Below are 15,030 nucleotides of genomic sequence, written 5' to 3'. Positions count from 1 at the left end.
ATGATAATGGACTGACCTTCTGAAACTGCAAGCCAGCCCCCAATTAAATGTTTTCCTTTATAAGAGTTGCCACGATCATGGTGGCTCTTCACAGCTTTTAGAAACCCTGATTAAGACACCAAGGGACTCTCTAATGTGCCTCTAAGGCTTCCCTCTAAGTCGAAACCAGTTTCTAAAAAGTGTTTGTAACTCCAGAATTTGTGTATTATAAGTGGAGAATAAAAAGAGGAGTTACCAGACATACTAAATAGGTGTCGTTCATTTAGCTCTAGTTCCTCTGCATCCGAATGCATTCGGTAGATGAGTATAGTTCATACACACTGAGCTTATTTGAAACATATTTCTGCAACTATATATTTATAGAAGCACATGAAATCTTTATATGCAGACTGTCTTTAATTAAGCTAACCAATAGAAACGCATCCTCGACACACTGGCTACCCTCAAATGTTGGTGGGAAACCTGGGGCCAGGGGTGGGCAGGAGCTGGCAGACCCACGCGGCAGAAGACATATGAAAAGAGCAACAACCTCCCTCGGCCACTAGAGCCAGGTTCTGAAGGAAAGCCATCCCAGAGGGACTGAGACGCCCATGCAATGGCTGTGGATGCTTAGCAGCTAGAATAAAGCCAATAAAGAACAAATGAAGGTTCGCTCAATGAACAATGAGAAAGCAGGCAGTCCAGGATGTCAGGCTTTGGGCCTTCTCCTTGGGCCTGACAATTACCTTCCTTTGGTCCTGCGACTCAGAACTCAGTCAACCTTTCTTATTAAAGAACATGGGGCTGGGGCCTCATTGCCCAGACAGTAACTATATATATATATATATATATATTGACATACTCCCCGAGCAGTGAATCCATCTCAACACAGAGGGTGAGGGTGGCCTCCTTAAAGGCAGAAGGGAAGAGGGAATTCCTGGTTGAACTTAGACAACCATTGTCCTGCACCAGCCGCAAAGCTCACACTTAAGATTAACTGCCCATTTGTGGAGCTCTGTTCCTACTTAGAATGCTCACAAAAGAGGCTCTTGTCTGTAGGATTCAGCTGAACTAACTAAAAATTTACATATGGCGAATGTGATTTTATCAAGGTTTATGATTCCATTTGTACATTAGATTTGTAAAGTTTTACATGTACATTTGTATATAGTATATATGTATATATATAATATATATGAGGTGTGTTGAGGATCGAACCTAATTCTAAGCATGATGTTTTGTGTATGCCTTATACACACAGGCCGAAAGCAAAGACATACAATAATTTTAACATGCATGTGTTTTGAGTGATTCATCACAAAAGAATGGGTACGGGACTTCTCCTTCGTGATGGGAAGCCACAGGTCAACAAGGTTCAGGACTTGGATTTGCAGATGAGTTTTCAGATGCTCAACTCATCCCACTAAAGCAAGGCGGGAAGCAAAGCAGGTTAAAGAAAAACAGGTGACGGCTGAAGACACAGACTTGAATTTGATGTCTACCGCGTCAGAGCTGAGGTCGGGAGCCACAGCTCACAACTCGTGGCAATGAGCAAGTCAGGGTGAGGGACGCCCAAGTCAGCAATAGACTCACGGAGCAAATTCCATGAATGTCACACTCGGATGCATGGCCGTGGCATTCGCAGGGCTGGCAGATTCCTCCAAACAGTATCCCATCCACTCGATAATAGCCCGGGAGGCAGGACTGCAAGAGAAAGGGACCAGTCTGTAGCCTGGGCTCCTGAAATACGGCCTTGTGTGTGTGTATCGGGCAACGTGTGGCTTCGCCTATTCTGCAATCTATCTTCTGTCCGATGCATTTTGAAAAGCAAACTGTTTAATTTTTCACAAGCAGGGAAACAGTTCTCCTTTCTAACTATCGAACGTTTTAACCAAGACAGCTTTTCCATGTCCACTTTAATTAAGTGTGCAACCCTGGTGCCTTTCAGCAAACTTGCTGAGGTGTGCAACCATCTCAGCTAGCACAAGGTTATTTGGTATGTATTTAATGTATTCCGTGGATGAATATAGCTCACACACATTTGACATATTTGGTACATATGTATGTAAATATATATTTATAGGCGTGTGCAAAACCGACTTGTTCAGACTACCTATAGGTAACTATCACACCCATTCGAAGTCTGTCTTCAACATGCTGGCCACCCTAATACACTGGCAGAAGGCCCAAGGAATTGGCCTTGGAGACCCACGTGATAAGGGCCCACATGTTTCCCTTTGAAGTAGAGTCAGGCACACAGGAATTTAAAGGCTATGCCCTGGGTCCGCACTGAGCCTTCATGGACTCTACTGCACCGACTCTCAACTAGCATAGGTGGAATCCCGTCTTGTCGGTTTTCCATCAGAGGACTCCTTTTCTCTCAACTCCCCTCCCCACCCTGCCGCCCCCTTTGCTTACAAAGCACTGAAGGCAGCTATCAAACATTGACCGTGCTCAAGTGCAGGCCTGGGTCACAGTGCGCCAGGTGCACCTTCTGTGGGATCACGTCAGAGAGGCCGTATGGGCACCCAGGGACACGCACTGCTCCTGTACCATCGGCTTTCCACACAGCGGTGCACTTGGCTCTCAAGGCCTCCTCAAGAGAAGCACTTCTGCTTTGCAGAAGGGTGTGACCTCAGGGAGACAACTCAAAGACAACAGTGCCTATCTCCAAAACCGCGCCACATCCAGCTGCCAAGGGCTTAGCTTTTTCACTGCCCGCTCATCTGTCTCTCGAAGAGATGGGGTGGGAGAAAGAGGCTTGGATAACACTAGTTTGTATCATATATATATGATATGATATAATACATATATACACACATATACAATTATGTGGGTTGTGTAATATGTGTGTATGTACTTGGGATTGAAGGTGGGACTCTGCACACATATGCACTCTGCCACAGAGCTGTATGCCAAGTCCTTTTTCTGTTGTTTTTTTTTTTTTTTTGAGATAGTCTTGATACCATTCCCAGATAAATCCCGAATTTGCAATCCCCCTGCTTCAGTCTCCGATTACAAGCCTGTGCAACCAGGTCCAAGGCAAAGTTTTGAAAGTATACAAACAATAATTACAGTCTCTCACATGGACCTTACAGAAGTCCCCTAAAGCCTCCACCCAACTGGCTACCCTTAGAGAGTGTCGGTCCATAGGCAAGCAGCTTCAAGTGCTGCAGAAAAATCCATTCGTAAAAGCAGCAGCCTGATGCCAGTTTCTGTGTATGAGTCTGGTAAAAGAATGAACTCGGCTGCTTAGTAAAAACACTGGAAAAGGCGTTCAGTTGAAGGCTGCATGTCTTCAGGGACCACAGGGATAGAGTCAAACAACAGTGAATAAATGTGTCATGGGAAAAGATGTACACACATGTTTCCGGGCATTATCCCTTGAACAATATACTTTAACAACCCTTTACATGACATTTACATCTCTAGGTTTTATTAGTAATTTAGAGGAAATATAAAGCATGCAAAAATGATGTTGCTGGGACATATGAAAATATCGTATCACTTAAACTCTTTATATGCACTTGGCAGGTTGGGAGATTCTCCATGGATCCTGGGACCAGTTCCTCAGGACTACTGAGCACAGCCGAGTGAAGTCTCTCATGTTTGTATCAGTCCACAGCCCCCAAAGCCCAGGGAATTTGGAAAGAGTCCAGCAGCAGTTGATCTCTCCTACATGAGAGTTACTTGTCAGGACACATGAATCATGAGGGAGAATATGGAAGAGCTTAGAGCTTGGCTAAATACACAGCATGTACTCATCAGTGGTTATTTTCAATACTTATCCAAAGTGTGTGTGTGCACGCTCGCGCGTGTGTAAGCATGACCTGTTCTCTGCTCCCATTATTGCTTCTCAGAGATCAAGCTCAGACCATCAGGTTTGGCAGCATGCACTTTTACAGGCTGAGCCATCTGGTCTACCTAAATTTCAAGAATTCTATCGATAACATATAAATACGTCTTCATAGAAAGTCACCTCTCCATCTCTGTGGGGAATTGGCTCGAGGTCCCCAATGGATGCCACAATATTGAAGCCATTTATATAAGATGGTACTGTATTTGTATGTAACCTGTGTACACCTTCTAGATATTTTAACACATCTCTAGATCACTAATGACAATTAGTGAAACATAAATGTTATGCAAGTAAGCATTATACTCTCTTGTTTAGGAATAATATGGAAAAGATCTATACATACTTGGTGAAGGTACAATATTATCAATGGGGAATATAGCCACTCAGTAAGTGGTTGATTCAATCCATGGGTGCAGGACCTGCACTGCCATATAAGGTCCAGACAGCCAGAGTAAACCAGAGGACTATGTGGTCTCAAGATGGATCTGGCTTGTGCAAATATGCTGGTCTTTCATAGGTAGCTGGAAACGTTCAGAGAATCAAGTTGATCCTCCTCAGAGATGCACAGCCAGTAATAAGCATTGCAAATGTTCTATGGCTGAGGCAAGAGAGCTGCACAGAGTCCAGGGACTTCAAGGTACACCAGTCAACCCCTGCAGAGGAATCTAGCTGTTTATTTTTAAAGATATATTTTAGTCATGTGTGTGTGTGCGTGTGCATGCGTGCACGTGTGTGTGTGTGCGTGCACACACACCCATGAGTACAGGTGCTGACAGACACCAGAGGCATCGAATCCCCCTCAAGCTAGAGTTACAGGAAGTTACGAACTGTCAGATGTGGGTGCTAGATATTGAATTTACTTCCTTTGCAAGAGCAGGATTCACTCTTGAGAACAATACAATGCCCAATGGTCCTATAATTTAATAAAGTCTCAGCCACACGGGAGTTTTCTAAAGTGAACATACACATGTTCATCACATCAACTTTAGCACTCACTTCCCCTCTGGAAGCTAAAGAAAGGAGGAGACTGGCAGTGGCCAGCAGTACCTCACAGGAGGTCCCCGTGTAGCCTTGGGGACATTCACAGTGCTCCACATCAGCGGCTACTGCCAGGTCTATAGCATTAGGGCTCGCTATGTCCAGAGAGACGGAATCCAGCCTGCAAACAGACAAGGGGCATCATATAGCTCTCATCCTTGCAAAAAGATCTCTCCCACTTCACAGAGACAGGCCCCTAAAAGCTTTAGTTGAAGGACATGGGCAAGCAGTGACTTTGAGTACCCAGAGAGTCTCCACCAGGCACTGCAGAAGCCACCGTTTTCCTGTGGGAGTCTTCCAGCAGTTTACAAGTGCTACTGCCCCTGGGCTGCCAAGGGAAAGCTCTGATGGAGGCACTGCCCCAAGACCAGCTGCCTCATGGCGAATGCAGCGATGAGCCTCTGCTGGGCGTTACCAGGCTTACTTCAGCAGCGTCCTATTTTACACCGGGCTTCCACAAACAGACCCCCGCGAGGCAACCAAATGACCAAATGATTCAGTAGTTCAAATAACTGTGTACAACTAAGGTCACTGGTGTCAGGGGAATGAAGGGAGAGAGGGAGAGAGAAAAAGGCCAGGGAGACTAAATGGCTCAGGTACTGTTGACTCACTAAGTTTTGCTTGGAAGCACTACACCTGAAGGATGCTGAACCTAAAATCATCGGTTTCCTACCAGACTCATTTGTCATTATATGTGTCACATGTCTTCACTGTTACATGCGTGAAGGCAATTCTAACACACCTACTTCAACTGTACCATTCTTATTTATATTAACCTTGAAGTATACAACATTAAAGACAAGATTGTAGTACCTCGGTAGAAATCTGTTTCCCTCCTTCCAGTACATACCTGTAGAGTGCCATTTTAGCAGAATTATAATTGGCTCTGATCAAGAGATGTGTCACATTGGCCAGGACGGTCATTAGCTGGTCGCGGTCAATCTCCCTTCTGGATTTAAAGTCCCGGAAGTTCTCGGGCACAAGTCTAACCACGTTGAAGTATTCCTCATAGGGTTGCAAGGTCAGGCCCTCTGCCTTTGTGCTTAGAGTGAGCCCGTTTCCCTAGCATATAAAACCGAGAGGAAAGACATCTGTAATCCATCTTAGTGACCAAAAATGAAAATTCTGTAGCCAGCAACCAAGTTCTTACATCAATCATGTAATGGAGCGTGTTTCTCAATCTGGAGTTACTGAATAAGGGGGAGTTAACTACAGCTTTTATTTTGTGTGTATATATGCAGTTGTGCATGTATGCTACACGCCCACACACGTATGTGTTCATGAGTGTGCCGCTCCCACCAGACCCCAAGCTCTATAGCAAATCAATGCACATTCGTCACCTTGATGATGACGTCAGCATGAGACACGAGGTCACCGTCGACTGTCTCCACCGGGATGTCATAAGACACCGTGTACTTCAGGAACCCGCCAAATGCCGTCAGCTGGAAGAGTACAGTGAGGGTAAGGACCAGGGGACAATGGCTATAGCCTTGAGTCAGGGGAAAATGTTGCTAGGATCCACCTGGGTGCATCCATCCTGAAGGTGACAGGGAGGAAATTCACAGTAAAGGCATATCATATGCGATATCCTGGATATGACCATGATTAGGAGATCCTTGACATCTGCAGGAGAAGGATATAGAGAGTCCCCAAGGTAAAAAAAAAAAAAGCAAAGGTTGGTTAGGTAGGTAGGGAGGGAGGTAGATGATAGATAGATGATAGATAGATAGATAGATAGATAGATAGATAGATATACAGATATATAGATATATATAGAGAGATAGATAGATGATAGATAGATAGATAGATATACAGATATATAGATATATAGAGAGATAGATAGATAGATGATAGATAGATATACAGATATATAGATATATAGATAGATGATTAGATAGATGATAGATAGATATACAGATATATAGATATATAGAGAGAGATAGATGATAGATAGATAGATATACAGATATATAGATATATATAGAGATAGATAGATATACAGACATATAGATATATATAGAGATAGATGATAGATAGATAGATAGATAGATAGATAGATATACAGATATATAGATATATATAGAGATAGATAGATATACAGACATATAGATATATATAGAGATAGATGATAGATAGATAGATAGATAGATAGATAGATATACAGATATATAGATATATATAGAGAGATAGAGTGTGTGCCGTAGCACAGGTATGGAAGTCTGGGGCAACTCGAGGAAGCTGGTTCTCTCTTTTAACCATGTGGTTCCTAGGGATTGAACTCAGGTCAGACTCAGCAGCAAGCACCTTTACCTGTCGAGCCATCTTGGCAGCTGTATTTATTACACTTACATGGACCTTTTCATTTCATTGCTAAGCTTATTAGATAGGTCATTTAAAGGAAGCGCTCAGAGATTTTCGCTTTTAAATGTATATTAGGAATGTCCATTAACGTACGCTAGGGGCAACTACTGTATACTGGAGAGTTCCTTCCTAAGGAATAGGTCATAAAATTCAGGCTGCAATGGTACAATCATAAAATCTGAAAAAGATTTTTTTCAATTTCTCTGGTGATAAGGTGTCTAATAGAATCTATTGTATAATAATAATTTACAAGTTAGGCCACATATGAAGGTATACACTTATACCTCTGGTACTCAGAAGTCTAAGGCCAGAGTATAAATGCCAGGCCAGCCAGGGATACACAGCAACTGTCTGTCCCCCCAAACAGACAGACAGATAGACAGGCAGGTAGCTCTACATATTTATTTATATACAAATTAGAAAAATGGTAATAAAATTAACTAGATGCTTACAACTGCTATTATGAAGGTGTAGGGTCACCTTCAAACAAACCAGAGTTACTTAAACAGGCCACCTGGATGTATGTACTCATTAGTCAGAATCCAAAGAGACGGGGCATAATTGGCTGGTGAGTGAAAACCAGTCACTGATGGGAAGAAGGTTCAATCTTGGAAGTCAACTCTCTGGACCAGCAACACTGCAGATCACTGTTTTGCATTTTCTTTATATTAACATGTTCATTGTTTTGGTCTCCTGAGACCTTCAGTGAGCATCAGTTTGCCCTGATGTGGAAACAGGGAGGAGAGCAGACACTCTGCTGTAGGAGCCGTTCCTTCCTGGGTGTCCTGTACCATTTCGTGGGCCACTGGGACGTCTGCTGCTAACCGGGCAAAGTGGGAATGCAGCCAACACTCCGTAAAGGTCTGACTTATTCAAGGACCCAGAGGAATAAAGGAGAAAGCCAGTGGTGGTGAAGAGTCACAAGGTACACCGTCGAGGAACAAGATGCAGAAGAGCAGAGGATGATGGGATGCTGTCCTACAGAGTTCAAAAAGGACCGAAGAGATCTAGTGCCCAGTGTGGTGTGCATGAAGGTTGTAAGCACTAACTTGTGGCCAGGCTGCTTTGCGTTCTTAATGTTCTCTGAGATTTCTAGCTGGACACTGTTCCTCCCCCCCTGCCTTCCCACACGTACCTTGTTTCCGAGGTAGGCCTCCGGAGCTGCCCAGTAGTACGTGGACCGCAGTCTCTGCATGACGGCCGTGTTGTTGATGCTGACCTGATGGCGCCCGCCCAGGGCATCCTGCTGAGACCGGATCGTATTTGGACTGATGAAGTCAGTGACCAGCCACCCCGACATATTGGTCACCTTAAAAAAAAAATTAAGAACTTTGGAATATGGCATAAAGGTCTCCTTAGACTCCACCCAATCCTGTGTAAGTATCTTTGCAACAAGGAGACAGGGGGAGCGAGTTTATGCTCAAGACAGAGCTAACGGGACTGCCGTCACTGAAGCCCACTGAGGGACTTGTCTGAGGATCCAGGGAGGCTGAGCACACGGCACACACCTCAAACCCACATCGGTTAACACACAATCTGAAGGGCAAGAGCATGCAGAACAGGGTTACAAACTTTAGATGTTTAATAAGAACAAAGACATTACTACAAGTTCAATACCACTAATCTACAAATGTGCCCAAAACCCAGAGTTACTGGAATCACAAATGGAAACCTTCACACCTGACCTCACCTGAGTCATAAAACAGGTACACTCAAAACATTACACAAAACCTGTATTCAGGCTATGTGTATAAGGTGTATATGGGACAAGAATATATATATTCCTAAAGGGAAAATCCAAAATCTTCTGTTCCCCAGTATCTTAGCTTCTTAGTTGAGGGATGCTCAGTCTATAAATGTCAGGACCAAAGTATCTTCCTGTTTCTCTTCTATCCTGATCTATCCTATTTCTAATGATCCTTGGTCCTGCCTTATAGCCAAAAATGACGAAAAATATATAAAAATCTTCGACCTTGTACTGCCAACGAGTCGCTTGCCCATGGGTGATGAGAAGCCCCCCTAGTGTGTTGACCACAATGATCACTAGTAGCTAATCCCCAGAGCCCAGGAGCCCCTCCCTAGCTTCCAGTCATCTCACATTGAGCCCTTCCAATCCCCTGCCCCAGAACTCCCCATACCCCAACCCTGCCTGCCCTTATAATTCCGGGCCATCTGAGGTCGTTCTGCTCCCACCGCTGGAATGCCTCCTACTCCAAGCGTCTTTGAAATGAAAAATTCCCATGACCCCAAGTGTGTTCTACAGACGAAATGCAAACAAGGGATGTTCTACAGCACCATTCCAGACAATTATTCCAACTAGAGAACGTATATGGAAATAAACACATGAATTAGAACGAAAATACAGCAATGCGCTTAAGAGTGGGCTGCCTTGGATCTGTGCCTTGGTCTCTCCAAAGGGAAGAGAATGGTTCAAGGGAAGCTGGCCTCCTGGCATCCTAACACGACCACAGATGGCCTCCCTGACCCACTTACTAACCAACTCGCAGCGTCTCTCACCTGACTAATGGACCACGCGAGGCTGTCACAAACATCAGAGACGCCGAAGCAGAAGCACTCAGAGCAGCCCTGGGGGTTTCTCTCCTGCAAGTTATAGAATCCTGGCTTGCAGCGATCACAATTCTTTCCTTCAACATTTTTCTGTAAAGTAATTTTTTTAAAAAAAAGGATTAGCTGGTGGGGGCCAATGTAGCCAGAGAGACAGAGGAAAGATGACACGTCATGACACCGGGAAGGAGAGGGCCACAAAACCAGGTAATAAATCCTCCACTAAACCAATATTCAAAGTCCGTGAGAAACCTCAAACAGTTGATATTTATAAATGGGGAACCCGCAACAACTGGCTTGCTGCTGTGACCAAGACCAAGTCTCAGATGTTGGAGCTTGGTCGCCGCATCAAAAAAAAAATTGTTTTGTTTTAGATCTTTCATTGTCAAAGCTATTCGCTTATTTATTTATACTTGTGTTTTGTTTTGTTCTAGTTTTTCCCCCTCTTTGAGACAGGGTCTTACTGTATAGCCCAGGCTGACTGGCCTCCATTTCTCAAACCCTTCTAGACACTGGGATTTCAGGCATACACATCGTGCCTTGCCTGCACAACCATTTTAGGATTTGAAGAGGGCTATATGGTTATTTGTTTTACTTATAGTCAAGCTTATTTTCATAGACAGAAGACTCTGCCTTCATGGGAATAAGACATAAGGTACATCCAGGAAATTGCACGAATTCCGGGGAAACGGTTATTAATATCCCATGACCAAATAAGACCCTCCTCGGGCACCACATGTACACATTCCTACAATTACACAATTCCCATTGAAGAGAAATTCGAGATAACCGATCTGCATTTCATTAGGGTTCTGGGAAATTCAGTATTTACCTGGTTCTCCTCCAAACATGAAACTGGGAGCCAATGCCCCAGAATTAAAGGCAATGCCAAGGAAATGGCATGCAGGGTTGGGCTTCATCTAGACGTCTCAGAAATGCCTCGGGAATACATGGCTGCTACCCAGAGGTGCCACAAAAGAGGAAACCAGGCGCCCATCTCCATCCAAGCTTGCTGCGACCTGCTGCTTCTACTAAAACCTCCCTGTTCTGCGCAAGACCCGATCATGTGATCCAGCGGACCGGAGAGCCCCAGAAGACACCCAAAGCTTCTTTGGCTCCACATTTACCTTACAAAGACACGGCTCTGAGCATGGGTCGTCATTCACGCTGCCCACGGTGCTGCAGTCACAGGGCGTGCAGTTCGGGAAACCCCGGTAGCCAAACTGACAGCGATCACATTTGTCTCCGGCATAACCTTCCTTACATGGACACTGGCCTGGCCACTTCCCTGGGGGAGAAAACAGCAGCACTGATTGATTCAACACGAAGTTCCAGGGTTTAAAGCAGGGGCTGGCGAACGCAGATGGCGCCACCTCTCTGAGCAGGGTTTCAGGTACAGCTGACTAAACCGTGCGCTCTTTCTCAACGCGCTCACACAGCCATGGACCGTCATCCATATGCAAATGTCCACGGCTTTCCCTGGGCACATAGAACAGTTTGCAGATTGGCCTGTAGGCCACAGCTTGCTATCGTGTTGGTGTAATGAGAAACACTGAGATTGCAGCCCACAGGGAGATGTGTGATACCGCCATGTGATACTGAAACCCCACTCCTGATCCCACAGTGAAATAGAACACACACCCACGAAAGTAACTACGTGAATGCCCACAGCACGGTTATGTTATTCATGTTATTCATCACAGCTGGAAGGGTCCACTAATATATTCCTCCATTAATAAATAGTATCCATTCATCCACTAATAACTACTTGAACATATAAAATGTGTCGTAGCCAACAAATATTACTCATAATAGAAAGAACCATAATACTCCCATGCTGCCCACATAGCACGACCCTCCTGGAGCCAGAATAAGAGAATAAAGTGACTACCAAAGCCCCATCCACACGCTAGATGGCTGTTTGCATGCGGAAGATAATAAATAGTTAGCCAACAAGAGAATCCACACAAACCCTCCAATTTCTCGACCCTGGAAACAATTCTGCCCAACACAGACAAGTTTACACATACAACCTAGATCAACTGCGCATGTAATAACAGACCAAGATCTTACCTTTGGCTAAGTCAGAATGGAGGTCGTCCTTGATACAGACAGCACTCAGGGACCCCACCGGGTCACAGTCACAGGGACGGCAAGGCTGGTCCTCATAAGGAGACACCTGAAAGGCAGAAGGTGTCCTGGATGGCCTCACGAGGGATAACGGCATGACTTGAAATAGCTGGCACCAGTGCCAAGGCAGCAGCTTCCGGGTGAGACTATCGCAGGGATATGTGTAACCGGGTACGGAGGTGTCAGGAAGATAATACATCCTCAAGCAAGAGGCTCTAAACATCTCTTTGACGCTGGCAGCAGTGAGTATCGTCAGCAAGGTGTCACCCTTTCTTGTTACCACAGTCCCCCTTCCCTCTCTGCCATCTCCAATTGCCACTCCAAGAGTCTGACTCCGTAACAGTCACAGAGGGTTGAGTGAACGCATCTTACGGACGAGCTATGGCCCCTTTCGCTCTTAACCGAGCCTGCACGTTTCTAGCTAGAATTATCTGTAATCAACATAGCCCGTAACCCCAATTCAAGTTAAGTATCAACGCACGTAGACTTCCAGTCTGAGCAAGACAGCAAGCCAGGGTAGGAGACAAAGCTGGAGGACTCTAGGACCTTGAAGAAAGGAAAGGTCCTTCACAACAGAGGTCCACCCTTAAGAGGCGGAGCTGGCGGAGCTGGCTGCAGGAAGAAGGTCAAGAAGGTCGTGGAGCTCGGCCTCGGCGGCGGGAAGAGGCGCACGTACCTTGTGAGGTCTGTAATACTGATCGACACAGGTCTCGCAGTTGATCCCTGTGGTGTTCTGCCGGCAGTTGATACAAACGCCCCCTCCAATGTGCTGCCCGGCCCTGTTCAGACTTCTCTTCTCCTTTGCAACGCTCTCGTCGTAGTAACAGTCCTGGGCTTTATTGTGACAGTTGCATTCTAGGAGAAGAGGTGAACATCCCAATTAGCGCACACACGGCGTCCTGTCTAAAGAAAACCCTCCTTCCATGATGTAAGTGCCCGGGCCTTAAGATCCTAGCATAAATAATTCCGTAAGCTGGAGGCCAGGGCTGGACAGATGGCTCAGTGGTTAAGGACGCGGGGCTGCCCTCCCAGCGGTTCAGGTTTCAGTTTCCAGGACGCTCATGGTGGCTCACAACCATCCTTAACACCAATCCCAGGGGATCCGATGCCCTCTTCTGGCCTCCCCGCTGGACACTAGGCATAGACTACATGCAAGCAAAACACCCATTCACACTAAATAAATAGATGCTTTAAAAAAAAAAAAAAGATACAGACAATATCCTAGAGGAAAAAAAATGGGAATTGCTATCAAAATTATTAAATGTACCGGGTGGAAATGGCAGGGCATTCATGTAATCTCAGGGTTAAGAGGCTGCAGCAGGACGGGGTCTGACTCAGCCCGCACTAGAGGAGACTTTGTTACCCCTCAAAATGTGGTATAGTTGCCTTGGAGGGTGGGTCCGCTTGTTTGATAAATGTGAGGTCCAGGTCTAAAATCAAAAAAGCAGTTCTGGGGTTGGAGAGATGGCTCAGATGTTGAGAGCACTGGAGGCTCTTGCAGAGGACCCAGATGCAACCCCCATGCCCACGGGGCAGATCATAACCATTTGTAAGTCCACTTCTGGGGCTCTGATGCCGTCTGTCCTCCTGGGCACTAGGTATGCAAGTGACGCATAGATAGACAAGCAGGCAAGACACGCCTAGACACATGGAAAAGCTAAACTAAAATCAAGTGTGTAGAATGGCCTTTATGATTATGTCATTTTACATGTAAGAAACATTGAAAATAGGAACATATTAATATATACCATAGATTATTAGAAAACATACTTAAGAAGTAGAAAGTTGGAAGGAGGGAGATGAAGTGAAACATTGTTTTGTTTCAGTTTAACCATGTTTTCCATTTGCTGGTGCATGCGTGTTTGAGGGGGGGGAGAGGGTGTGGTGGGAGGCATGTGTAGCCCATAGCTGCATGTGGAGATTAAAGGACAGCAAAAGGAGAGTTGGGTTTTGTGTGCCACCACGTGGATCCCAGAGCTCAAAATCAGGTCGCTGGGTTTGATGGCAAGTGCCTTTGACCTGCCGAGATCTCTGGCTGGACCAAGTAACTATAGCTGGGGGTGTAAGTCAGGGGTAGAGCTTCTCCCTAGCATGGTGGACTCCTTTAGGTTCAATTCTCAATACCATAATCAATTAATTTCGCCTTCAAATTTATGGCTAATAACAGTATACATGGGGAAAAAAACACGTAGGTAAAACAGTGAATCCATAATACTTTCAGCCCTTAAATGTCACCAAGGATACGCTGCTTTGGGCAGTATTTGAAATGCAAAACGAAACAAAAACCAAGTGATCCAGTCATCCTAATAATCAAGACGCCCACGACGTAAGCACGCAAAGCAGGAGCCGTCTCTGTCCAGGCCGACGGTGTTACTCACCCTCACATTCGTTGCCCGAGGAGATGGTCCCGGGCCTCCAGGGCTGCTGGTGGAAGCCAGGACAGCAGCGGTCACAGCTCTCCCCGCAGGTGCTATGCTCACACTGACACCGCAGTTGCTGGCAGAACAGGGACACGGCATGAAAGCTGAAAACTTTACCTGTGTGCTTTTCTTAATTGCATTTAAGGAAAAAAAGAAAGTGATCCTGTGAAGTGGTGAGTCTTGACAGCGAGGCATCTGGGACTGTACCAAACCAGCCAGCTGACGCTGGACTTCCGGAGGAGACACACACATAACCTGATTACGAACACAACTCAAAAATGGGTTAACTGACAAGAATGCCCTTTAAAAGGATGCGCGCGACTTTAGGGTTGGAAGTCCCGGTCAATAGTTTGACTGCTTATTAATAGATTTCATCACTGTTTGTTTGGCCATTTTCTAATGTTTATTAATACAGTTTTCAGCACCAAAATATAATAACGGGCAAGCCTGCGGAAGCACTTGCCACCAAGCCGGAAAACTACAGTTGCATCCCAGGGAGCCACATGACGGGAGGAGAGAACTGTGGTCCATGGAGTTGCTCACTGACATCTACCTATTTACTCTGGCATACACCTCATTAAGTAAATGTTAAAAATGATTTCACAGTAGAAAGTGTGGGCTGAGGGTGTGTCTCACTGGTGGAGTGCTTGCATAGTATGCCGAGGACCAAGTTCAGCC

General features: G+C 45.4%; 1 protein-coding gene across 1 annotated transcript in view; it reads right to left on the bottom strand.

Moving 5' to 3' along the window:
- Window positions 1–15,030, bottom strand: part of Lama1 (laminin subunit alpha 1) — a 114,802-nt gene that overhangs the window by 58,053 nt on the left and 41,719 nt on the right. Inside the window, 10 exon segments of the mRNA XM_050166183.1 lie at window positions 1,573–1,683; window positions 4,886–4,997; window positions 5,727–5,938; window positions 6,217–6,318; window positions 8,373–8,546; window positions 9,755–9,895; window positions 10,930–11,090; window positions 11,876–11,981; window positions 12,609–12,787; window positions 14,311–14,428. Of these exon segments, the coding sequence (XP_050022140.1) occupies window positions 1,573–1,683; window positions 4,886–4,997; window positions 5,727–5,938; window positions 6,217–6,318; window positions 8,373–8,546; window positions 9,755–9,895; window positions 10,930–11,090; window positions 11,876–11,981; window positions 12,609–12,787; window positions 14,311–14,428 (1,416 nt within the window).

The sequence above is a fragment of the Alexandromys fortis genome, unplaced genomic scaffold (assembly GCF_014885135.2).
Source record: "Alexandromys fortis isolate MF-2015 unplaced genomic scaffold, M_Fortis_MF-2015_v1.1 scaffold_143, whole genome shotgun sequence".
NCBI lineage: Eukaryota > Metazoa > Chordata > Mammalia > Rodentia > Cricetidae > Alexandromys > Alexandromys fortis.
Note: the sequence above shows the minus strand (reverse complement) of the source record. Positions and strands in the feature narration are given on the sequence as shown.